At 44.8% G+C, this 26,382-nt stretch overlaps 1 protein-coding gene across 1 annotated transcript in view; it reads left to right on the top strand.

Annotated features, from left to right (window-relative positions):
* The window catches only part of LOC118778443 (protein unc-13 homolog B-like), an 88,354-nt gene extending 64,099 nt beyond the window's left edge, over window positions 1-24,255 (top strand). The window contains exons 10-12 of the mRNA XM_036529973.1: window positions 11,974-12,282; window positions 12,791-12,878; window positions 24,223-24,255. Coding sequence (XP_036385866.1) covers window positions 11,974-12,282; window positions 12,791-12,878; window positions 24,223-24,255 — 430 coding nt within the window. The remainder of the gene's footprint in view (window positions 1-11,973; window positions 12,283-12,790; window positions 12,879-24,222) is intronic.
* Window positions 24,256-26,382: the final 2,127 nt, after the last annotated feature.

The raw sequence follows: 26,382 nt of genomic DNA, 5'->3' as shown, positions 1-26,382 counted from the left end.
TTGCGGTTAATCTCAGTCTGTCTGGGCAGATAGAGGGATGAGCCGGCTCAGTTGCAACAACAACAGAAAAAGATTGGATTACAGGAAGGGAAACTGATTTTTGTTTATGGTGCTAGATTGTCACATGGTGGGAAGTGTCAATGTGTAAACAATGAAAGAAAACACACAGTTTGTGTTATTGTTCTCAGAACAGTATTTGGGCTCGCTGATTATTTATGTGATTCTGAAGTGTGAGTGTTTTACAAGTCATGCTTGGATCAGACAAAGTATATAAAATATAAAACATATACCCCTACATACGTACTCTACATTTGTGATACCTTCATACACACACACATACACACACATTCATACACACACACATGCTATGACAGATCATTTTCCTCACGTTCAGTGACAGAATCCTGTTTGCATGTTATTCATTTGTCTTTTTGTTATGATGTTTTGATTTTTGTCGAAGAGCCTTTTGTCTTTTTACTTTGAAACTCTGCTTTTTTTTTACTTCTTATTCTTTCTCCCATTTTTATTTACCTTTGTTTTACACCTTTCCTTTCCTTACCCTGATTTCACTCCTTTCATCTGAACAAGATCCCCAAACCACAGAGGAAGGGTCAGGATTATTCCTGTAGATTCTGGTATGGGTGTGGAAGACTGGGAGAGCAAATACACAACGCAAGGGAAAAATGTGCTGAATGAATTCTTGGACAAAGAGGAAGAGCCGTGGGCAGATGAGGATGACAACAAGAGCATGATCATTCGCATGGCCAGGGCCTGCCATGAGTCGACAGGAAATCGATTTTATCAGAGTTATGAAAGCCACTGTGTTTCCCCTGGCACCTACCCAGAGGAGTATGATACCATAGACAGGCGCCGGAGGAAGAAGCTACGGGACCATGGAGGTGATGTCAGGCTGGTTTATCAGGGGCCGCCAAGGGGTAAAGATGAGTCCTTTCCCCCTGACATCTCCATCATGCCCTCTACCCAGCTTCTCCGGCACAAGAGAGGGGAGCAGGTGTTGCGCCACGTGGCGGAGATGGAGGAAGAGGAGGAGCAAATGATGCCCTGCCTGCGCCCTTACAAGAATGGGCTGCTCTACAAGACTAGGATGTGGGCCAAAAACAAGCTCGAGAACACCCTCGAAAACTACGTGGCGTACCAGGAGGAGGAGGCTGCCAGACTGAGGGCGAGCCTCGAGTATGACTCGGAGGGCTCAGATGAGATGCAGTTCTCCATAGAGTCTGAGGAGGAGCTGGAGGAGATTGCCTCTTTAGCAGAGGCCATCAACTCTGAGAGTGGGCGGTATTGTGGGCAAAGCCGGTATGCTTCCCCTCACGGTGCTCACACAGAGAGTCTTCAAGGGTACCGGGATAAGAAGAGCAGCAAAGGGAAGATAGGAGGGTGGGCTCCAGAGGTTATGCTGTCTCCTGTGGAGGAGCCCAGCGATGAATATGTGGATCCCATGGATGAGCTACAGTGTCTGGTTGAGACGGTCTCTGAGTATTTAGCTGAGAAAGAGGAGGAGATCAGCAAGTATGGGTCCCTTCCCAAATCAAGCAAGTCAAGGCTGTCGTCTCAAGGCAGCACAAGAACAGACTCTGTTGGCGAGGATCAGACTAAGCAGGCGAAGGAAGAAGTGGCACCTGAGGCAAAAGATACTAAACCAGATGTCCCGGCTGAACAGGGAATATCGGGGGTCAAGAATGCTGTGACCTCTTTGTTCAGCTCATTCACTGAAAAAGTTGGCTCAGGTTCCAAGCAGCTGTCTACATCCGTGGAGAAGCTGGTTACCAGTCAGCCTCCTGAAGCTACAGAAGGCTCAGCCCCACCTGAATCCGGTATATCTAAACTGCTCTCCTTCATTCCCAAGTCTCCTAATGCTACTCCAGTAGCAGTGGTACCCCCTGCCCAAGAAGCTCCACCAGACAGAAAGTTTTCTTTGCAGTCTCTGCTGCCTTTCCAGGCTTCAGACGTCAAGGAGGCTGGAAACAAGGTTCAGGATGGAAAGCTGGAAGCTAAACCTGCTGATGCTCCGACCATTAATGAAAAAGCCCAGGAAAGCACAACAAACCAGCAGCCCTCAATTGTCAATTCCATGTTAGGAAAAATAAACCCCTTAAGGCTTTTCACTGGTGATGAGGTAACGACCTCTACAGAGCAAAATAAACCTGCAGGCAGGAGTGGATCTAAAGATGATTCATTTGAGCAAACTAAAAGTGATGGAAGCTTGACAGAGGTGAAACCTGCAGGCATGCAAGCACAGGAAAAGTTCTCGGCAGCAGGGGGTAACTCAACATGCCAAAAAGATCTACAAGCACCTAAAATGCAGGGAAAAGTGACACAAGGTATATCAGAGATGAATGCCACCCAGGAGGGCCAGGTTAAACTGAATGAGGTGCCTGCAAGCCAGACAGAGGACACTGGGTTCTTTAGCCCTTTCAAGAAATCCATCAGCTCATTAATTTCCCCAGCACCTTCTGAAAACCCGCCTACTAAAAGTTCACCAGCTTCATCTATGTCATCTGTGTTTAAATCAGCAGATGACATTGGAGTGGAAAAACCTTCAGAGGAGTCGTCCTCTCTTGGCAGCAAGCTAAAGCTTCCTTTCCTCTCCTCTGAAAATGTTTCAACTCCGCAGGCATCAAAATCAGAAGGAGGCATGTTTTCAGGCCTCCTTAAATTTTCCTCTGGTGAAGACATCACGGCTTCTAAAAATATTTCTCAAGATTCCGGTAAAAAAGATAGCGGTGCCCTCCAAGCTGAGGTAATCACAGGCTCTATATCCTCTGTGAACCCTGAGGCTTCTAGAAGTAACCCACTGAACCGTGCTGCCCTTCTTGAAACACAACCAAAAGGGAACCCAGAAACAGGGTGGTTCTCTAACCTCTTCAAAATGACTTCAAATGAGGATATGCGTGCATCACCTCAGGGTCAACCTCAAGTCAAACCAGTAGGCACATCTGCTCCACCCAGTTCAACAGTCCCAAACCAGAATGTTCCTAGTAGTCAACAGCAGCATAGTCATGGGCAAATAGCTCCAAACCAGCAACGGCAAGCTCAACAGCAACCCCAACAGCCTCAACAGGGAGGTCTGTTTTCAGGACTTTTTGGTCAACAGCAACAGACATCATCAAATATTCAGCAATCCCAGGGTAGTAATAGGCAAGACACAGCTGCTAATCAGACTGCTCAGAATACTCCCCAGCAAGGAACAGCACCTCCTCAGACAGGAGGATTTCTCTCTGGGTTGTTCAAATTAGGTTCCTCTGATAATGTATCTGGAAACAGTCCACCCCCTCCAGCACAGCCACAACCAGTGCCTCCTAATAGTGAAAATTACCAGTCTCAGAACAGCATACAGAATCCACCTGGCCAGAATCAGAATCCTCCCCAGCAATCTGGGTTGCCCCCCTCTCAGCCCGGAGGTCTTCTCTCTGGGCTATTTAAATTAGCTTCATCTGAGAATGTATCTACTGCCAACCAGCACACACCAGCACAGCCACAACAGGGTGCTCCTGGAAATCAGCCAAATCAGCAACTAACAAGTATGCTCAATATGCCTGGACAGAATCAAAATCAGCCACAGCAAGCGCCTACGCAGCAAGCAGGGATCCTCTCTGGTCTGTTTAGATTTGCCTCCTCAGACAATCTTTCTAGCAACCAATCCCCTGTGGCCCAGCAGCAGGGGAAAAATCAGGTTCCTTTGCAACAAAATGCAGCACCTCCAAGTCAACCACAGGGGTTACTGTCTGGGCTATTTAAGTTTGCTTCTTCAGAAAATGTTTCTCAACAACCACAGCCACCACCTGGCAGTCAACCTGGCAAGCAACAAACAAACATGCCGAATAAGAATCAGCAAATTCAACCAGCACTGAGTCAACAAGGAGGGCGATTGAAGTTTGCTTCTGCAGATAACATCCCTGCTAATCAACCCCCAATATCCCAAATGCGACTAAATAATCCACCAAGTGATCAGGCTAATCAACAAGTGAACATGCCAGGGAGAACACAGATTCCCCCACAACAAAGTGCCGAACAGACCAGTCAACCAGGGGGTTTGCTTTCTGGTCTTTTCAAATTATCCTCGTCGGAGAATGTTTCACAACAGCATCAGATGCCACCAACCAGTCAGCCCCAATGTGGTCAGCAACAGGCTAAAGGGCAAAATGTATCTGGGCAGAATCAGATTCCTTCACAACCAGATACTGCACCAAACCAACCAGGAGGGTTGATATCGGGATTGTTTAACAAATTAAAAATATCATCTGAAGATATACCCACAAGCAGCCAGACTCCAGTTACTCAGCTGCAACAGCATGAGATTAATCAAAGTGATCTACATGGACAAGGAGTTCATCAGACTCAGCCACTGAAATCACAGTTGTCTCAGGACGCTTTGTCAGAGAAAGACCAAAAGCAACCCACACAGCAAGGCTTTTTCTCTGGACTCTTTAATCGCAAATCAACAGAAGACATCTCTTCTAAGCAAGCAGAACCAGCTTCACAGAATGCAGACCCAAAGCTGAATAATGATAGCTCCCCAGGTTTGCTCTCCAGCATTTTTAAAACTGGATCAAATGCAAATCCCCAAGAATCCAAAACTGAAACTGACAAGAAAGAAGGAGCAGGCCTTGGAATCCTTGATCGTTTTATTCCAAAGCAAAAGAAAGATGATCCTGATAATGTGGCTGTGCCCTGTAGCACTGAAAGTTTGGACTTAAGAACATCTGTTAGTTTTGCCAGATCCCAAAATAACCAGGCATCCTACTCATGGAATAGCACAAGGCATTTACATCACTACCAGCATGGTTACCAGCAAAATAACCGAACAGAAATGTCTGAAAGCACAAATAATCAGCGCTCATTCACACATGAGCATCCTGCCTCTGCCTTAATGTACTCTCAACAGTACCTTCAAGACCGTGATCACTCATTATATGGTACAGCTAGACAATATGGTTATCAAGACCAGGTTTCACCATATGCAGAGTATGGAGCCAGTGGTATTGAAGGTTATGAACAGAACTGGATACAAGACTCTGTACTGTGGCAGCAGCTCAATGAGAATGAATTTTCTGATACTTTTGTGGATCGAGCACAGGGTTATTATCAGGAAAATCTGGAATATAGACAACCACCTGATGGGGCATCCATACAGGAAGTTCCACAGTCTTGGGGTACGACTGAAACGGACCCTGATCGGCGCTACAGTCCTATACAGCCATGGGAACAAATGATGACTTACCAGGATGGGAATGGTTATTTCCAGTCTGACAGTTACAGTGATTTCAGGAATGGCTCATATCAGAATGGCAGAAAGAAATTATGGAATAGTTATAACAACTTGGAAGATCTGCACCATGTAAGAAGTATGGGAAATCAAAATCGGTGGATTGAAGAAGACTGTGTATTGAACTTGAGCACTAAAAAAGGAAATTTAAAATACAGCAGCTGGCATGCCCTGAATGAAAGCACTAGCTATAACCTACATGACATCTCATATCATGAGGGTTACTATGAGGGGAGACAACGTATGTATGGGGACTTTGATAAGACACCATATAATTTCAGTGACATGCAAGGAATTGTTAAGCAGCGTTCAGGAAGTGGTTACTTCTCAGACATGATGACTGGTGCTACGGACTTAAGTAGCTCTCCCGGGGGCTATGGAGATTTGGAAGATAATATGTATGCTGAAGAATCAGAATGGTACCAGCAGTGGCTCTCACTGTTGGAGCAAGGAATGTGGTGGCCAGCCGAGGATGGCGACTGTGGATATTTTGTATACACTGATGATGAGTATATTTACGCCTTGCTGACAGATGGAGCTGGGCAGTACGTTTATGCATATACTCCTGAAGGAGAACCATGGGGATATGGGCAGGCCTCTGATAATACTCCAATTGCTTGGCTACAAAATGAGATGGTCACCGTGTGTGGTTTCAAAATTCCTCTTTATAATGAGGATGAACTTCTCTGGTATCCTGGTCAAGACCAAGGTGATGCTCAGCTCCTTAACGCTCCACTTGACCTCTCGGCAGCCTTTAGGAAAGGGAATCAGATCATGAACCTGAATTTGGAACGCTTTTCCCAGATGTTTGAAGATTCAATTCTTGCACAACGAGAGGAGCCACTGGACTTCTCAATGTATAAATTAAATAAAGTCAAAATGGACACAAGGCAACATTACCAGACAAACTATAATTACCAAGATCCATATTTGGATGCAGTTGATCTGTCAATGCAGAGAGGAGATTATAGAGGCCCTTACTGGAATAATCAAGAAATAAAAGAACTCCTCTCTCAGAAAGTGTCTGTTTCTCTTTCATCCACCACAACCCACCCTGGTTCTCTAGGCCTTTATGGCCATTTACACCCTCAGCAGAGACCACGTAGGACTTCAGAGATTAAAATAAAACATATTGATGATGTACCAGATGATGAGTGGCATCGGAGAACTCATACTGTTGACCAGCAGCAGAGGCAACCAGGTCAGAGAATCTCTTCCTTCTTCTCAGCCATTGGAGACTTTGTTGGTAAAAGCACAGATTCTGAACTGAATAAAGGCACTACTGCCCCAAAGTCAACAAAGGAAACAAGTCCATCTACATCTTCCAGAAGGCTTCCAGAAACTCCTCAGGATGGTCCTCAGACTTCAACATCAAATCAAATTCAAAGAGACCAAACAAAGCCCCAAGCTCAGGAGATACCACCAGTGGATCAGGCAAAGAACATTCTATCTTCAGGCTTCCAGAGTCTGAAATCAAAAATAATTAAAGAGGATTCTCCAGGGTCAGGGAGTGTGTCTCAGCTTCCTGGGCATCAGGTTCCAAAGCCAGCCACAACCACGCGCATTTTACCTACACCTCCCACCACAGGATTGTCATCTGTATTTAGCCAGGGTCCTGCACTAGATGAACAGTCATTACCCCCTACCCAGAGAAATAAACTTGCTCGGCAGCCAACCTTGTCACAGCACTCCTCTGCACAAGCACAACCCCAAGTACCACTGAATCGGGCAGCTAGTAAACCAGTGATCCAAGACTCCCTAAATAAAAGTTCATTGAATATGTCCAGTAAGTCTGATACTCAACAGCCAGCTGACAAACAAACTGAAAAACCAGCAGAGAAACAAGAGGCTGGCGGGTTCCTAAGCTTTTTCAAGTCTGCAGTAGGGATGGAAGAACCTAAACCAGAACCCCCCAAACCCATGGAGCCTCAAACAAAACCACTAGAGAAGAATGCATCTGCTACCACTGGTAATGCAAACACCAATAAGGACAGCACAGGGATATCAAACCTTTTTGGGTCAATTTCTGACTTCTTTAATGTAGAGCCCCCTCCATCTCAACCTGCAAAATCACCACAGTCAACAGCTCCACAGAAACTGCAGGAAGTATCCGGCATGAAAGGCTTGAACAGTGGCGTGAGTGGAGCTGATACTGATAAACAGAGAATGTCATCTAGACCTAAGGGCCTTCTTAAGCAGCAAACTGTGGGTGGTTTTGGGGATGGTAACCAACCTGAAAGTGGTGTTGCATCCCAGCCAAGCCAGCCTCAAATGCCAGGGAAAAGCACATCACAGATATTTCCTCCTAATTCCACTGTTGGCCCCACTCCAGGTAGATCTCAGACAATGCCACCAACTGGACAGACTAAACAGGAGCCTCCACCTAAGCAGACTGGTGGCTTGTTTGGCTTCTCACTTGGGGACATGCTCTCTGGAACATCAACCACGAAAGAGGAACCTCCAGGTAAAGGTTTACTGTCAATGTTCAGTGGCCCTAGTCCTCAGCAGGCTCCATCCCAAACTGGATCCATTCTTGATGGCATTCTTCCCGGAGCTTCCTCATCTAAAGATACCCCAGGCAAAGGTTTATTTTCAATGTTTACGGGGCCTACTCCACAGCAGGCTCCACCTCAAGCTGGATCAACCCCTAAAGCTCCACTTACAGGAACTGTTCCACCCCAAGAGCCACCAGGGAAAGGTTTATTTTCAATATTCAGTGGGCCTAGCCCTCAGCAACCCCCCTCCCAAACAGGATCTATTCTTAGTGGAATTCTTCCTGGTTCATCTGGCCCTAAAGAAAGCCCAGACAAAGGTGTGTTATCTATGTTGTCTGGACCTACTCCCCAGTCTGTCCCACCACAAACTGTGTCAACTCCCGAAGCTACTGTTACAGAAAATTTGCCCAAGCAGTTATCTCAGGGTAAAGATGAGCTAACTGCGTCTAGTGAACTGAGTCCCAAAATTCCTGCTAGCCAGGAAGGATCAGCCCCTGCAGCAAGTCTGCCAGAAGCAGCTCCACCTAAAGAAACAGCTCCACCCAAAGAAACAGCAGGCCCAGGTTTATTGTCAATGTTTACTGGGCCCAGTCCTCAGCAATCTACTGCCCAGAGTGGGTCATTCCTTGATAGCATTTTGCCTGGATCCTCTGGACCTAAAGAAACCCCTGGAAAAGGCTTGTTTTCTATGTTTGGTGGGCCTAGTCCCCAGTCAGCTCCTAGCCAAACAGGTTCCACAGCTGGAGGAACATCTGGAGCCAAAGAGCCTCCAGGCATGGGATTATTTTCCATGTTTGGTGGGCCCAGTCCACAGCAAGCCTCTTCACAAACTGGTTCAATTTTGGGAGGCATTCTTTCAGGAGCTGCTGGACCTAAAGAAACCCCCGGAATGGGTTTATTTTCAATGTTCAGTGGCCCTAGTCCTCAGCCTACTCCTAACCAAACTGGACCAGCAGCTAAGCCGCCTGAAACTGATGGTCTTTTCAAACTTCCTTCATTGTTTTCACGTGCTCCTGAAGAAAACAAACCCAAAACCGGTGACTCAGACATTCTTAACAAGTCCATTACAGGTGAGAAGAAACCTGATGAAGCAAAATCCCAGGATGGAGTAAGTGGGAAGGACATTTCTGCCCAGGGTGTAACACAGACAAGTGCATCTGATGGCACCTGTGTTGATACTGCTGAGAAACAAGGGGATACAGTTGTTTTGCGTAAGGAAGTTGTTCTTTCTCAAGCACCTAAGCAACTTGATAACATTTGTCAACTTAAAGAATCAAATTCTGGTGGTGGTAAAGCAGAGATAGATAGCAAAGAAGCAGCGCTAGGCCCTGAGGAAGTTAAATCCAAAGCCTCTGCTGAGGAGGTTCAGCCTACAGCAGTTGAGCAGCCCCCAGCCACAGATAAACCTACAACAATTCAGCAACCTCCAGCAACAGAGCAGCCTACCCATGCTGCACCACAGCCTAAACCAGGTGAAGCTAAGGCTCCAGCTCAATCCACAGCTCCTGGTATTGGAGGACTGCAGAAACCACCTGAGACAGAAAAGTCTGTTCTTGACTCTTCGGCTGAAGTGTTCTCTGGTTTCATGTCCAAGATGTTCTCTGGGCAAAGTGCCCCCTCCAAACCCAGTGGTGGCTTTTTCTCATCTCCTCAACCTTCATTTTTTAAGCCCTCTCCTACTCCCTCGCAGCCTCAGCAGAAAAGCTCCTTCTTCAATCTTCCCGGTGGCCTGCCAACGGATTCCTTGAAAAATGACCTTTTTGGCATGTTCAAAGCTCCAGAAGCACCTAAACCAGCAGAAACCCAGCTACACTCTGCACCTACTCCCCAGTCTGGAGTTAAAGATGGACAAAATGTTCTCAAAGTGAGTGCACCTCCAGATGGTGTGCAAAATGTAAGTCAGGCTACACCAGCAAAGCCATCAACAGACTCTTTGATGGAAGGCTTACCTAAGGTGGTGGCTGAAGTTATGCCTGGAGAAGTTTTACCTGCTGCAAAGTCCTCAGATACTGAAGCTGTGCCATCAACAGTAGAGTCTGACACTTCGCTCACTGTTACTACAACTACTTCAACTGAAGGAAGTCAACCGGTTGAAGCTACTGAGAAGGAGAAAATAACTCCCTCTGAGGCAGAAGTCATACATGAAAAACCTGGCATAGTTTTAGGGGAGTCTGAGGGCAAAGGGATAGACAAAGCTGGATTACCACTGCAAAGTGCTCAAAAGGTGTCTCCATCAGTTGAACAGCCTCCAAGTACAGAACCTCCTCCTGCAAAGGGACTGTTTGACATGTCTGGCTTGACTGCCTCCACACTGGGTTTCATGTCAGGATCTGGTGATGCTGGAAAATCTTTGGGTTCCCTCTTTTCTTCTCCACCATCCATTCCCAAAGGCCTGCCTCAGATGCCACAGGCTGATGGGGGAGGTCTTCTGTCTGGGTTCAAAGCCTTTTCTGCTGGTCTGTTTCAAGAAGAGACACCTGGTGCTGCTAAGGAAGAATCAACAGTTGCCTCGATGTTTGGAAAGAAATTAGGCTTCCCATGGCAGAAAGAGACCCCAGAGCCACCTAAGCCACAAGAAACTCCAGTCATCACCACCCAACCAAAGGGTAAAGATGAGAAACTTAGTATAGCTGAAGGCACCCTCACTGAAAGGGAGCCTGAAAAACCCAAGGTAGAGTTAGAGGAAAGCAGGAAAGATAGCAGTGAGGTGAAGGAACCCAATGATAGGGTTCAGGAAGAGGCTCAAAGCTTAGATAATAATGTGAGAAGCAGTGACGTCCCCAAGCAGGAAACGGTAGGTCCTGGAGACAGTACAGTTAAGCCTGAGGTACACATTTCCCCTCCTGAGCCAGATCAGTTAATATCCCAGTCCATAAACGGGAAGGACACCCCCTCCGAACCCCTATCTTCTGCAGATCCCACCTTAGGACTGCTACAGGACAACGAGTCGAAGAAGGACCTTTTGAGTGCAAAAAGGCCAGTAGGAGCATAATAAATGGTTATACTAGTGCCATTTATAATGCATTTCTGTAATTTTTGAGACAAAAAACAGCTACACACCCCCCAAGTATCCCTTACTACCACCTCTACTCCTGAAATCTTGTTATTCTTCTACCCATTATTTTTCTGTGTCCTTCTCTTACCTTATCTTCTCTTACCCTGTGTGTGTTTAGCTTTACGTCGTGTGCAGTGCTGTGTTGTATGTCACAAGCCCAGTTATGAGGGCAGCCTACTTTGGAGAATGAAATTGGTTATGTCAGACCAATTCTTCATTCCAAGATAGTTCTAGAGGACAGTTATTTCAGAATACTGAGTATTACTGCTTCCAAAAGTTGATGTGGGAGTCACTGTTAAGCAATTATTGTGCAAGTAGTGAGTCTAATAAGCTTAGTCTTAGAGAGAAAAACCTCTCAGAATCCTCAAGTCCTGATATGCCTGCCATATAGACATGAACAATTACCTGTAAGTTACCTTACAGAGACCTTACAGTCCCTTGAAAATCATAAATATTAAAGTCTAGTTTTCTGATTTTGTCTCTGCAGTAGCCGACAGACTGTATTTATTACCTTATATAAATGAGTGCACATCTGTAGTCCCTGAATTGTTCTTGGTATGCTGGTTATCAATACATGAATAAAAGGTACAGATTTATATATGTATAGATATTGCACTCTATGGACCAGTATACAGTATGTGGGATTAAAATGAAGGAAAAAGTCAATTGGCCTTGACCCGACAAAGTCAATCCTGGCAAATGTAAATCAGTATGGAGACGTGCATGAAATTTATACCTGTCATTATCTTTTATGATGCATATTATGAGCCGCCATTGAAGGATTGTTTCTGTGAGGTTGTGTTCTCATCCCTGTAAGGTCTGATATGTGTTTTGATGTCTAATAGAATGACTGTTTTGCAATTTCCTTTCCATGTAGGCATTTAGACACCCATTTGTAAGTTAATCATCTCATAGACATAACAATATGACAAAAAACATTAATAAGAAATTATGAGCATTAACTATTGTGGTGACTTCAATTTAATGGGTATACACCTTAGAGACCTTTGATTAGAGCAGCTCCAGAACAACTTTGAAGAGAAGCCACTATAGTTCAAAGTAGTGTAACAGTGAATAGTGTTGGGCCCCCTCATATGTGTGCCTAGGTTTTGACACAGGTCTCTTTCTCACCCCAGCCCAGTGGACAGCAGCCGGTTCGGCTCCTCTGGGAACCTCAGCCAGGCCAGCTCACAGCTGAGCGAAATGGGCCAGGACAGCGCGGCCGGCTCCGAGCTGGAGGAGCGCCGTGACCCTGAGTCCTTCCACTCCTACCACAGCACCGGAAGCTACCGTCCCACCAACGGACATGCCGCGTGGGACGAGGAGGTGCTGGGGCCCTCCCCGGAACCAGGGCAAGCCCCGAAAGACACCCCCAAAACTGACCAGATCTCCCCGGTGCAGCCCCCAGCTCTGCAGGAGAAAAAGGCTGAGAGACCAGTGAGAAGGTGTGTGATCTGGCATGATAAGGCTAACTTAGGGTAGGGCTTGAATAGTGTTATGCTGACACTCACTGGTCTGCAAGTGTTGTTAGTCTTATCTTACACTGTTGCTCATTCATCTTGAATGGATACACTTTTGTGCTAGTCGCTCTGGATAAGAGCATCTGCTAAATGAGTGTAATATAATGTAATGACTCTGGAAACTCTCCTGAACCATCCCTAAGAGATCCATGTAAGTGTTGTATCAAGTGTGCTTAGCAGCCTCTCAAGAATGGAGGCGTGGAAACATGGCAGTGATGGTGCAGCAACATAATTTAATTTGAGTTTTGCTAGGGCAGGAGGCTTAAGGCCAGGCCATAATGTAAACTGGTTTGTCTTCCAATTTCATGATACCTCAGTTTATTCCTGCTGGTGTCTTTCTCCATTTCTCCATGTCTCACCCACCACTCCACCCCAACTACATGCATAGACTCCTGACCGTTTTCTGTGTTCCTCTTTTTGTTCCTTCTCTCAGCTTTCTGGATGATGGGCCTCCACCCTTCTCCCCTTCAAGAGTGCGCTGGCTGAAGGCCATCAACAAAGTGCGGGTTCAGCTGCAGGAGGTAGGGGCTGTGCTTTCTTCATGTCACTCTACTCTACCCCTCAGTCTCCATGCCTCCCTGCTTCTCTCTGCTCTCTGCTGCTGTCGGTTGGTTGAGTTTCACTTTATACCGTGTTGAGTTTCAGTAGAGCTGATTGAACAGACGGCCAATGCTCCCTGACCCATAAGGTGACAAGATCCATTTGGTCGTGTTGAACTTAAATTAAAAGCCTGTTATTAATGAAGCTAACGCCCTTGATTAATGTGTGCAAAAATAGCCTGTGAGAGATCAAAAGGGGTTTAGGTGGAAGTGAGCAACTCATTTCTCTGAGCTGCTAGGTAAACCACGCTTCTCATGTCTGCCTTTGGAGGATCGATTGCTTCCCCAGATGCAAAGAATGTTGGAGATATTCTGTTAAACTCACTCTAGGATGCAGGTGGATTCCTCAAAAGTTAAACAAAACAGTAAATGTTTGAAGTGTACACTGTTTTCCTAGCTTCCTGTTAAAGCTATTTCCCCCATGTCTGCAGATTTTGTATAGACCACAGAAAGAGGTAAGTGACTGTTCTCAGTTGGTGTGATTCACATGACAATGTTTTTATTCTCACTCAAGAGATCTTGCTGACTGAATGTGGAAAAAAGATATTTCATGAAAACAATACTAAGCACATCGGACCTCTTGGGAGCTCTTTTAGTCTAGCCAAATAAATGGATGTAGATGAGAAAATCAAAACAAATGCTTTCAACAATAGGCCAAAAATAGTGTTTTGTTAAGGTGTTTTGCAATTTTATGTTCAGCGCCTGCAGAACATCTGTTCCACGGGATAATGCGTGTTAATATTTAATGAAAGCAAGGTGAAGAAGTAGAATGTGTGCAGCTGAAGCTATTGCACATATCAGTGTTCAGTGTTTAATTAACATTCTGTGGATGTTGATTAAACCTCTGTAGAAATGTTTAAAATGAGTTGCATACATTTCATCTGATTTGGTTTAACTATGTAATTCTCAAGACCTGAAATTAAGTCTGCATCTTTATAGGGGGAAAAAAGACCTTGGGTCATTGTCACTGGTTCAGTCATATTTTTTCATTAGACACTTCAATGATGTCCGTAATTCACTGTGCTCTGCTGAGACTGATATGTCAGGATGGCAGTTCTTGTTTGCACTCTTCCAGCCTCCCAGAATTATCGTTACCCAATGTTGATATGTGCACCCCACTTACCATGTCCCAAACATTTGTTTAGGTTTTAATTCTGCCCTAGTTTCAACAGTCACATCTCTCAAAAGACCTCCTTGGCCTTCTCTAATGAAAAACAACATTTACATTATTTACTTGAGTTTTATTTATAGAACCACAATTTGCACCTGCTAGAAAAACTCAGTGACTTCCGGCCCTGAAAATCTGATACCTGGCCTTAAGCAGACAATTTTTTACACCAGGAGCCAATGGGGTTAATGCTTTTCAGATCCAGAGATTACTGTATAATTATGAATCACCGTTCCTGCTCGGCGGCCGGCAGAGAGGCAATCCTATTATGGTGGAGACCAGAGTGGGGGTCTGCGAGTGGGAGGGCCCCCCTCCCCATCAGCTCAGCTCTCTGATTACAAGTTGCACTTCCCCGCCTGAGAGAGCGGGCCACATCCCACACTGATTCTGTTTTCTAGGGCTCTTTGTCTGATTGGCTCTGCTCGTTCCCTCGCTCCGATGTCCGCTTCCCTCAACCGGCTTTTGATTTGAGGTATTTTGTCTGAACGAGTGGCCCTGTGCACAAACCCACACTGAGCATGAATCGTCAGAGGCGGTTGTTGGGCTAAAATTGTCATGTGACCTCTTTACAGCTCAGTCACTGTCTTGCCAGGCTTAGCGAAACTGAAACCCTCTGTGTTTCAGATTTTCAAATGCTGTCTAACAAGCCTGTTTGTTTTAGCCAAATAGTGACAGGATGGATGATGATTAACAATGATGAATACAGATTGCAGTAGTCGTGTCCCTTTTGCTTGTGTGTTCGAGATTCCACTAGACAACTTTTAAATTGGAGGGTAAATCAAACCTCAGGTGGAAAATTGGACTGGCTATATTACTGTTAGCCTGACGAGGGCTGACACTGCAATAGGAAACATCATTGTCCCCAGTGGTCCATCTGAACCTCAGGCTACAGAAGGAGGTAATGGTGTCCATAAGCTTGTAAGACACTATTTGTGTCTGCTGATGGAGGTAGCTTCAGGCGGTCAATTTCTCATGATGTGATGGGTGTAATATTCCCTAATCCCTATGGCTTGGTCATTGCTTCACTCAAGCACTGGAAGAAGACTGAAGTTCAGTAATAAAAATGGAAAATCTATGTGGATTTATCTGCCGCTTGAGAGTGTGAAAACCTACATTTTAACTATAAACGTAAGATAATGTTTTTCATTATTACTTTTGCCTGACATTTTGTTTCATCGTATAATAGTACCAGGTAAGGCATATGAACTGAAGTGCTAAAGTGGAGTACTATTCCATTACTCTATCCTGCTGTGTTTCATTGCCAATCAATGTCTACCCGGCATCAGATGACGGCATTTTATAATGATGGTGGTTCTGCAGTGAACTCTCTGGGTAAATCTCAGCTCGCCACATGCAAGGCATATTTATCAAGTATGTGTGAATGAACTGTTAATTTGTGTGGGGGCATTCAATACACTTGAATCTACTCTCTGTGGGCAAACCATTTACCCTTCTGTGATGGTTATGCAGTATTACAGGAATTCTCTCAGAAATGTCTGATATGTGTGAACAAAATGTTCATTTGTTTTAAGTATTTAACACAGTTCAACTATTTGCAGAGGCCATTTATCTCAATATGAGAGGTATACTTTTGTTATATTCATACATGAATGATGTTTTGTAACTAACACTGGAACAGAACTGGAAGTATAACGCATTTAATTTGCATTACCTGAAGGGGAAAAGCAAGCCCCCCACCCCCCAGGTGAAAGCTTGCTTTAAATTCAAAATTGATTAAGATTGAGGATGGTATCCCTTCAAAATTAAAAGAGATCGTATTTGAATTTGAGAGCTGTCAGGGGGTCGCTCTTGGGGACTCTTGCTTCAAAGGGAAATGACAAAGGGGTGTCATCGCCTCTCACTTCCTCTGCCCTGAGGCGAGATCTGAGAAACTGGGGTAAGGACAGGCACGAAAGGGTGAGGCACTGATCCTGTGAACAAGCAGGCAGCAGATGAAAAAAGAAGGACCACAGAGCCCTTGTGTGTGTGTGTGTGTGTGTGTATAAAATCCTGGCAGTTGGTAGAGGAGAGACAATTGCAGCTTTGCCACTCACCCCTGGAGGATGATAGGGGGGCTTTTAGTGCCTAGAAATCAGGGGGGCGGGTGCTGCAGGAAACAAAAGCACTGCCATTTTTGGACAATTACAGTGTATAGCTAAGGATATACTTTCCAGTGTTACAGTACTGAAGCTTTGCGACAGCTTTAAATTCAAGCCAATTTGCCAGACTGAGCTCTGAATTGGGGTGCCTCACACCCGCTAGAGATGTGAGTGTGCCAAGCCTGTGAACCCGTAAATGTAAACTGGGACTTTGGAACAGAACTGCTTTAATTTGTTTCAGCTTTTTTGTGCCCATGGTGCCAGTGACTGCCTTGTGAATGAATTTACAGACCTTTGTCAGTTCAATGAAATGACAAATTATCAAAAGAAATATACAACTTTGTCCATAATAAAAGTATCAGGCTGTTCTCATTCAGAGAATGTTGTCTTAAAAACATTTTCATATTACCTTAAAATGCTGCCAGCTCAGTTTCTGAAACAAGGGTTACCATTCTCTTGGTTGTCCCAGATATCTGTTTGTTCAACAAATGATATACCATGGTTACCATGTGAAATTACTGTGGGGACACGACATTGTCATGATTACCCATTAAATGTTCTTTCTGAGGCATTTTTGTGCAGTTGGAGGTTAAATGCACTCTGAATGTTCTTCTGGAAGTGTTTTTTTACATTTCAATGCACTTGGTTTTGAAATAGAAGATTTCTAGCAAGAGGTGTAATCAGTCATTTCCTCAGGATTTCTATTAATAGTCTAATTGTATCTCTTAGTTTTATTACATTAACAGTCATTATTAGTTTCCACATCCTTCTCCATCTAGACAGCCTTGAGGCACTGATTTCTACTCTGTATTATTTACAGATTTTTATTGGAGGAGTGAATATGAATGAAGTTTTTTGCCCTGCCAGATTTAGAGTGAATTTATGCATTGTGCCTTTGGAATGATAATATTAAAAAAAACAAAAATGCCATGATTATTTCAGTTTAGAATATTGTAAGATACAACATAAGATTTCCTTGCCTGAAAAAAAGCACACACAGTAAAAACAAATCAAAGGACCCCAGAGTAGATGCCATTTCTTTTCTATTTTGACATTTAGCCAATAACCTGGCATATCTTTGGCAATGACCTGAATGCGTATGACTTTCCTGTGGCAAAGCACAGCATACCAATGTAAAGGTATGCCGGCTGTTGGGAAAACCAAACACTCTACACGGACATCAAGGAACAGGACAGAAGAGAAGAGAAGTCAGGCTTTTTTTGTGACATTTATGCAAGCTACCAAGGCGATTGCAATCACCCGTTGTTGTGGCAGCCATGATTATCACTCAGCATTCTCTCATTACAATCAAAATTGCGTGCGGGAAACGGTTTCGTAGGAGGTAGAAGAACAGAGGGGTACTCAGGTAGAGCAGGGAAGAGAAGTGACCTTGTGAGGTGGGTCTCTGTTGCCTCCGTGGGGGGAGAGAGACGGAGCATGGCCGTGGAATCCCTTCAGGAGTACACAGTACAGGTCTGTAGCTCTTTATTTACTGGAGTGTAGAATGGGCTGGCAAATAAAGCAATGGAGAAATCTGGATGAATGCATCAACCCCTTTGTTCCAAGCAGAGTCCTCTTTGAAGTGGCTCTAGTTGGCATTTTCTATTGTCCAAATCACAGGCAGGTGCTGCACTTGTACATAAAAAGTATACAATTTTTTAGAGAAGATGAAGCCCCACTTTTCCACAGCTTTTACAGTATAACTGAAAATTCCCCAACTTGTGGGACTGTGTCTCATTGGGCCTTTTGAAGATCACAGGACAGTTATTTGTGAATGTTAATACGGAAAATGCTGCATATGTTTCCTTGCAGGGACTGAGCTCAGTTTTTTAACGTTGCAAATCTGTTTCACCAAACTCAGGGTGGGATTAAATAAAACATCTTTAGGCACTTAATCTTAGATCACTAAGAAGAAATCAAAAATGTCTTAGGAAAAGGTTTCTAATTCAGTATTAAGGGAGAATACTGGACAAGTCAACACTAATCCAGTCATACATAAGAGAGTATGCCCTGGACATACAAAGACAAAGCCATATGTCGCCTCTGGGTCACCTTTTTGGTGGAAAACAAAATGCTACACTTCAGTGAAAAGCAGGAGTTTGTCTTTTTGGGGGTCATGCTGATTGATGCCGTCCTCAGGGTGCTTTGCTCCCACAGAGGACCTGCCTCGCGCTGCTGAGAAGCAGAACTTATTTGTTCAGCGCGTTGGGATTGCAGACCAGCATGAATGGTTACTGGCATTTAAAAGACACGCTTCATTCTCCAGGACACGCAAACATGCACAGAAGGACAAAAGAAGGAAAAGTAAATTATTCATGAATGAGGAATAAAGAGAAGCAATATGGGACTGGCCACCTGCAGCTAACTGTTCTTCATGTGGAATTTCAGAAATCCATATTAAGAACTGTATTAGACTGCTCTTACAGCTTCCCCCAAACTCCCAGCCTCGGGGTGAAGCCACCCCCTGAGCGGAATAAGAAAACCCGCATGGACGTCCATGTTTCTGTCCATTTGGGCTCGTTTAATGCATGCGATTTTGACTTCCAGATAAGAGGACGCCCATCTCTGGTGTTGTGTTAATTCTCTTATTTGTTCCTCAGCCTTGCTTTTTCTTATATTCAGAGAGTAAATGCCAGACAGAGAGTAGCCTTTGCTCTAATGGCGCTATTAAACTGTATGCATATTGGGGTATGACAGAACCACTACAGCACAAACCAGGTACACAAAATGTATTTTTTTCTCCTATATCTATTGATTGATTAGAGCTGAAAATGGCCCGCTGGAAAGCTTCACTGAATTCTAGTTTAGGAACTAAAAACATGCTGAGAATTCAATTTGCTCTGCAGAGCTTTTTGTTAATACCACTCAGAATAAGATGCAAGGAGAGCACTGGTACAGCACGTGCTGTGTGCTTAGTTTATTTCAGTGCCTTTAGCTTTCCTGTAAAATGGCTTGAGCCAAAAGCTTTCAGCTGGCGAGCTGACAGGAAGCCCTGTTTTCCCGCGCTTAATGGAGCGCGCTCCGGCTGGCATTAAATTTCGAGGCGTTTCAAGAGGGCCACGCGTGCTGAGCGAGATCTCATCCGCGCAGGCCGGGAGATCGGCTTCAGCTCCCTTTCGGTTCTCCCCCTTTCAGACGGGAAAGGAAAGGAGACTCCGCTCAGCACGCCTCCTCTCCCCGCGCAGCTCCCACCACGCTAATCTGCTCGGGCCAAGGTCAATAAGTGGAGTGACGCTCTCTTTTGATGTCTGATAAATTCCCGGCGATGCCGCTAATTAGGGCCTTGTGAATGAGAAAGAGAGCGAGGAATCTGCCCACCCTCGGACCACCAAAGTGTGAGCAATCGGAAGCAAACACACATAGAACGTTCATACTGGTATTCTGCACATTTTGCTGGAAAGGATGAACTTTAACAAAAATATATGCACATCAGCACAGGGAAAGTCTTTAGTTTTTACTCACTTGTGTGTTTGTTCATCAAACAGGCTTTGTTTTGTTGTATGTGAGTACATCAGTTTAACTCTAAAGCAGAAAGGATAACAAATGGCAAGTAGAGAAATAATGAATGGCAGCCCCAGAAGGCAGTGGACTACTTTCAGTTCAGGGTTGGTATACACAGGGAAAAAGGTTTCATGTATTGTGCGGAGTTGGTGAACATACCCAATTACCCATTTCTTGGTATAAGGCGCTGTAAATCCTTCATATAGTTTAATTCAGTTGAATTCATAGAGCCTTTACTGGCCTGACAAAAAGTGCCAGTGTTGGAAAAGCGATACACTGCGATGGCACTGGATTGCTGTAAACTATTAAATTAACAAGTAGTACAGTTATTTATCTGTAGGGTGTCATTGCAGTGACATCCTGTATTTGTATGCTCTATGCTTACGTGCACAGTACAGATTATAAATATGCATGAATAGTTTTAGATGAATGCACGAATAGCTGAATAAATAGATAAATATGTTTGTATGATTTGTTTATTCATGTGGGCCAGTCATGCCATTGGACTGTAGAATGATATATTAGCGCTGTCTTCATGTTGCCTCATTATTATATTCAGTGTGTCTGAATGTTTTTGGCTGGAGGACGACTTGGATATTGTCAGTGATTATAAAGGAGAGGAGATTTTTTCTGACCTGGTGCAGAATAATGTGCTGCCATTTTCTATGTCTAGATTGTGGTTGCTTAGCTCATTTTAACAATCTGTCTCTGGGTTTATATTTTTAACCTCATTGAGGCAGACCTCGGTGATCAGGAATAAACCTCAAGTGGTTTATTTCTGAAGGGCTGTGGCATTCCAGTGAATGTAATTTTTAAATGAATTCAATTCAGTTATGAGAGTAATATGTTCTTAGGAAATGTTCCATTCTTGCTGCAGTTCTGGTGCGTGGTTTGGTATGGAGATCAGATGTCAGTATTGTGAAGTGTAGTCTATGCCATTTGACATTTGATAGTATAGATAATGAGGCAGGAGGCAGGGGTCTGGGTGGATGTTTTTGGATAGAGCTCAAAACTAAAGGTTTGGGTCAGTATCCATTTTCAACAGGGCTACTGTACACAGGACATTTTTGCAGGACTGGAGATTGAGGTACTGAACTTACAGCGGTTCAGGATGCAATCCATGTCCATAACATGGCTTGCACTGGGGGCGAGGTTAGGGTCTGTTGGGGATCGGGGTGTAATGACACTGCTGTCAGTAGTCCTCTGCCTTCCTGTTGAAGGAAAGTGAGATTAAGGGTTACCAGCGACAGCATAATGGCACCCTGTCTCTTGCCCTGGCTCTTCCTGTCTCTGTCTCATTTCAGTACCTCTCCCCTGCTTTCCTCCAATGCTCTCCGCACCCTCAGCATCAGTTTATTCCCACCATTTGGCACTTTGTCTAGTGTGTTTTCACTATGCTATATACTGTATTTCTCTCAAAATGTTTGATTTTCTAAGGTGTAAGTTTAGTTCTCGTGCTTGAAGTAATGTTATAAAAACGTTTGTCTCCCACAGTGAGGAAAAAAAAAAAAAACGATTCCATCAACAGATTAATTGCACTCTCTCCACCCTATCTCTCGCCCCCTTTCCCATCCTTATACCCTATAATTGTGAAGTTCAAGGATGTCTTTTACTTTTGTGTTATCGCACATGTCCCAGTGTCACATAACTACAGCGATGGTTAATTAACATAAACGGGTCTTCAGCAATGAAGAAACGTTTCCCATTCTCACACACCACAAAGGCCTCTTCTCCCCCACCCTGCTACTCTTCCTCATTGGCCTCTATTAGTATTCATGCATGGGGTTATCGTCACATGTATTAGCAAAAAAGGCGTAAGGTGAAAATGAGATGTTCATGGTTTCCAAATGACTTCAAAAACACATTCTCCTCTTCTCTGGTCAAATTTTTTTTAATTGGATGACTCTTGAAGGAAGAATATGCTGGATACAGTGGGTTGAAATCAGGGCCAGCCAACAGTACTTGGCTAAACAGTGTGCATTGTCGGAGCTCATTTACAAAGGCCCAGAATCCCCTGGTACTGGTTATTGCTTATCGACCTCATTATGAAAGCACATGTGCAGGTTGTGAAACCTTTGGACAAACAGCGCTGTTTCTGGCTTCAGTGCCTTTCCCTGCCGATTCCTTCGCTTTCACCGTTTTGCTGTGTCCTCTTGACATTCCTCTCCTTCCGTCCCTCGCTCTTTTGCTTCATTGCTTCCCAGTGTCCACCAGTCTTTTCCTTCTGTCGCTCGGCCTCTCTCCCTCTCGCCGTCCCTCCGTCATAATTGAGCTAATGGAGTAGTGAAGTGAGCCCTAGGGTCTGAACGAGCAGATAAAAAAGCGAGTGAGTGAAAGAGAGAGATAGGCAGCGCCACTGTAGTTTTAATGTGGTTTTTCAAGTTTCTGAAGCATACCGGAAGCGGCGGTTTCCGCCGCGTGGTTCCCGAAGCCCGTTTTGAAGGGAAAAGTTGGTATTATCGCCGAGAGAGTGGGAGCAGAGAGCCGACAGAACAGGAGATAAGGCTCGGAGATGGAGAGAGAGGATAGAGGGAAAGATAGAGAAAAGGGCTGCACAGAGGGATGGGGGAGATGTGTAGCATACCAACTCTGACGGAGTCGGAGGGATCAAAGGCAAGGGGAAATGACATTGGCTGAAAGTCGACATGGAAATCAAGCCTTTGCCTCTCTCCAGCAGACCGCCCAGGGGTACGGGGGGAGACGACAGCGAGGGGGAGAGTCCAGATCACACAGAATGCACACTTTTGCCTTATTCTGGTTATTTATCTAATGATGGGCACCAGTGCAAAGGTTAATCCTCTTACCGCTGTGCAGTAGCGTAGATGATGTCGGGCGGTGCATTCAGTTTACCAAAACCATACAAATTTCACACTAGTGTCGTTTCAGAGTACTGAAAGCGCATTGATCTCAGAGGACATGGAAATGAGCTCTGGGGAGAGTTTGACCTTTGACCTGGGTGATTCATATCTGTGGCAGTTGGAAGCTGGATTGAAATCAAATCATGTCCCTGTGTTAACCAGCCTCTCTGTACATATGCTCCAGCCCAGCTCTTTAGTTATTAATGTTGATGCAGGAAAACCTTGGCGTATGGAGTACATACAAAACCAGATCTAAATGACTGGTGGTTTCAGCTTTATCCACGCTGGTGGTAATAAGGAATGGCACAATAAAGGAAAAGCCTCACAGTGGCAATATCAATATATTGATGGGTTTTATATGGTCACCGCTGGTTATTTCACCCAAGGCAATATCCTGTTCTCTTGAACATCAGCTTTGAACATCAGTTTGTTGAACCAGTGTCAATCCCTCCTTTGCCCCTGGTGGACAGGCATCTCTGCAGCCGGTCTGTGATTAGCGCTTTGCTTCCTAGTTTTTACAGTACTCCATGTGGCACGGGCTGCCTTCATCTTGTGCTCCTGGCAGAGGATAGGCGCCCCATGGAAGCCCTGTTTCGTAAAAAAAAAATTTAAAAAGGTGTCGTGAAGAGGCAGATGTGTCGTAATAGGGGCGCGGCCGCGGCGCTGATCGCCAGCGTTGCAGAGCAAGAGGATAGCTCGGGGGCCCATTATGATGATTGCACTGTGACGGCCGCTCTAGATGGGCGAGTAAATGTGCCCTGATGGAATGAGGGAACAGGGGAGAAGGCAGGAGGGAACTGCTCCGGGTAAAGCAATAACAAATTGATTTATTGGAGAAATCAGGAAGCATTTGGACATGAGCTGTCCTGCGTTTTTTTTTTTTTTTCATCATTGCAATAAATAATAAGTCATTAATCAATAGTCCACTGCTGTCACCTAATGTCAGGTGTACTCATTCTGTGGGGCACTGGTGATTTTTAGCTCGCCTGTAGGGGCCAAGGTTACCTGAAGTGGATAATCAGAGGTCAGTGTGTTATTAAAGGATTGTGCGGTGGCTGGTTGAGGCTGTGATTAGTCTGTTATTAGTTTCACACTGTGGTCCACGTGTTATGTCCTACTTGTTCTCTGTTAGAATAAAGTGAAGTGTAGTGTGCTGTAACCATTTGGGGACACTTTTCTTTGCCTACTATGAATGTGTTAGGTGTCTGCTCTTTACAATCCTGCAGCGCGTGATGCAGAGTTTATATGGAAGCCTATTTGTGTGTGTGAGTCCATGTGTGTGTATGAGAGAGACAGAGAGAGAGAGAGAGAGAGAGAGAGAGAGAGAGCGATAGAATAGTGAGATCAAAATGGGTGGGCACAGAGAGAGAGAGAGAGGCAGAGGAGGGAGAGGGAGGGAGGGTGAAAGACGGAGAGCTGGCATGTTGACAGTTTCAGCTCTGCTTCATGCAACAAGCTGCACCCACAGAGTGTTTAGCCAGGGGACAGGGAGCGAGCGTGTGTGTGTGTGCATGTGTGTGTGTGCGTGTGAGAGAGGGAGAAAGAGAGAGAGAGAGACAGACAGAAAAGGATGGAGGGACACTTGCTGTAACTCAAACTGTGATGCGTCAGTCTCCCCGCTGATCTGTGTCTGCCTGAAGAGCGAGGGTCACCGCGTGTCCTCTGGCCGCTAGCAGCGCAAGCCAGCGCTGATCCCTCGGATTGATTCCTCGGACTGCCCTGGTGCTCGGCTGGCTGTGGAACATGGGATGAACCGCGACCTGGGATATTTTCACGTGTCTTTCTTTCGTTTGGTTATTGTGCCTCTTTTGAAAAACGCGGGTGCCGGCTGTGCGTTTTTTTTTTTTCCCTTTCCCACCTGCTACTTATGGAGCTGTCACTCCCTGGCACGGATTGTGCAATCCTCTCAAAGTGATTTTCACATATTGCTCTTTGACTGGTGGTTGTGTTGACATTTGTTTGCCTTCATGAGGTAAGTATGCTGTCCTTTTGGTTATACTGAGTTTTTACTACATGTTGCATTTGAAGAATAAACAATACTGTAAACTGTCTTGCACTTTTTATAGAAATGTTTATGTTGTAGTTAAATCAAACACACACTATATGATTCTTGCCAGCTGTTGGAAATGTATTTTTTTTTCTGTGTTGTTAAGTGTAAGGGAATCCTTTCCTCATCAGTGGCTGTGTCATTGATTTCATAATGATGAAAACAATGAATGAATGAATCAGGAAGCATTTCTTTGTGAATGTGTGATGGAGACGTATAATGGTTTGGAAAAAGAAGGTTATCACTGTTTACTTCTGCAGGGGCAATCTTTTGCCTTGTAAAAAGTTTTAGAGACGTACAATTGCTCACTTCATCAGTAGTCGCTAGAGAGGAGTATATATGTGCCTGTGCTTTGTCAGAAATAACTAACTCACCACATTGCACAGAATTCAGCTGGTCTGTTCCTTTTGTGTGCAAGGCAACAAAGCACACACTCCTGGCATGAGCATCCAATATAGTGTAATACAGAAATCATAGTGGGATGATTAGATTTTAGATGAAAAGTGAGAAAGCATTTAATTTCTCCCTGACGTGCCGCTGTGGTTTTGACGTTTTTTTATTGTTGAAGGTTTGATGCTTACGGAGCTCTGCCCGACGCAAAATTGAATCTCTCTAAACGAATGGCCCCGGCGGCCGAGGGTAGAGGAGCCGCCAAAACGGAGGAGAACGCTGAAGTGATTGATTTAGCGCAGCTCCCGAGGTGATGCGGTTCACGGGGAAGGACGGTGCATATCCCCACGTGAGGATGAGTTTGGGGGGGTGGGGGGCGGTGTTTGTGGGGCGGGGTAGAGTGATTCGTCCGCAGACGGGACATTCCTGCATAACAGACCGTGATGAAGGGAGAGAAAATACATCGCCCCGGGACGTGCTCTTTTATAGCCCGGTCAGATTAAAGCAGACTTCCACCAGCTGTGTGTTACTGCCCCCCCCCCCCCCCCCCACCTCCATGGACTGGACAAATTACTGACAGCCTATCGGCCATCCGGGGTAAATGAGGCAGCGGTTTTGAGAGTGTAGCTAAGAGCTGATTAACTTGATTTATGTCCTAGTTGGCCCGTGAGTGAGGTTAAGGCAGACCCTAAAGCAAGAAGCACGCAGAACTGCTAGAGGGAAGTCTTGCCGTGTGCCGGGAATTTAAAACGACAGATTTTTTTTCTTTTGCTGTTAAAGTTCATCTTAAGTGCATTGTGCCCCACTGAATTTGGGACAGTGTTTGCCGAAAAAGTCCTCACACGAATTGTTTACCTTATCAGACTTGACTGATTAGGAGGAGGAAATAGCAGGAAAGAAAGATTGTGGTTGTTTGACACCTGATATTTTCTGCTGCCTTTATCAATATTTTATTGTTAATAATGTCATTAATCTGATTGGCCATCATAGTGAAATGCATGATTATAGGTTTCAGACGCCTTTGCTCTAATCAGACTAATGCATGTTTACACCTCTGAGGATTCAAGGACGCTTGACAAGTGATAAACTTTCGATAGCAGGGTTGGCTAATGAAGATGAGGGCCGCCACTGAAGCTAGCAGCGTAACAGCTGATAGTCCATTTATGGGAATGAGGGAATAGAAAGAGCAAATCCATTAGTGTTATCATCAACAATCCAGCACAGTGAATAACTACTCATACAGTTATGCCTTGAGAGAGGATATTTTGACAATGGCGTTGACTGTGGCCCTAATCTTTTTGGGTGATCCTCTGCTGCTATGCGCTCCATTAGAAAGTTCACCCTCACTTTGCATTTGTAGACT

The sequence above is a fragment of the Megalops cyprinoides genome, chromosome 5, assembly GCF_013368585.1.
Source record: "Megalops cyprinoides isolate fMegCyp1 chromosome 5, fMegCyp1.pri, whole genome shotgun sequence".
NCBI classification, from domain to species: Eukaryota; Metazoa; Chordata; class Actinopteri; order Elopiformes; family Megalopidae; genus Megalops; species Megalops cyprinoides.
The sequence above is the reverse complement of the archived record's forward strand: the minus strand, read 5'-3'. Positions and strand labels throughout refer to the sequence as shown.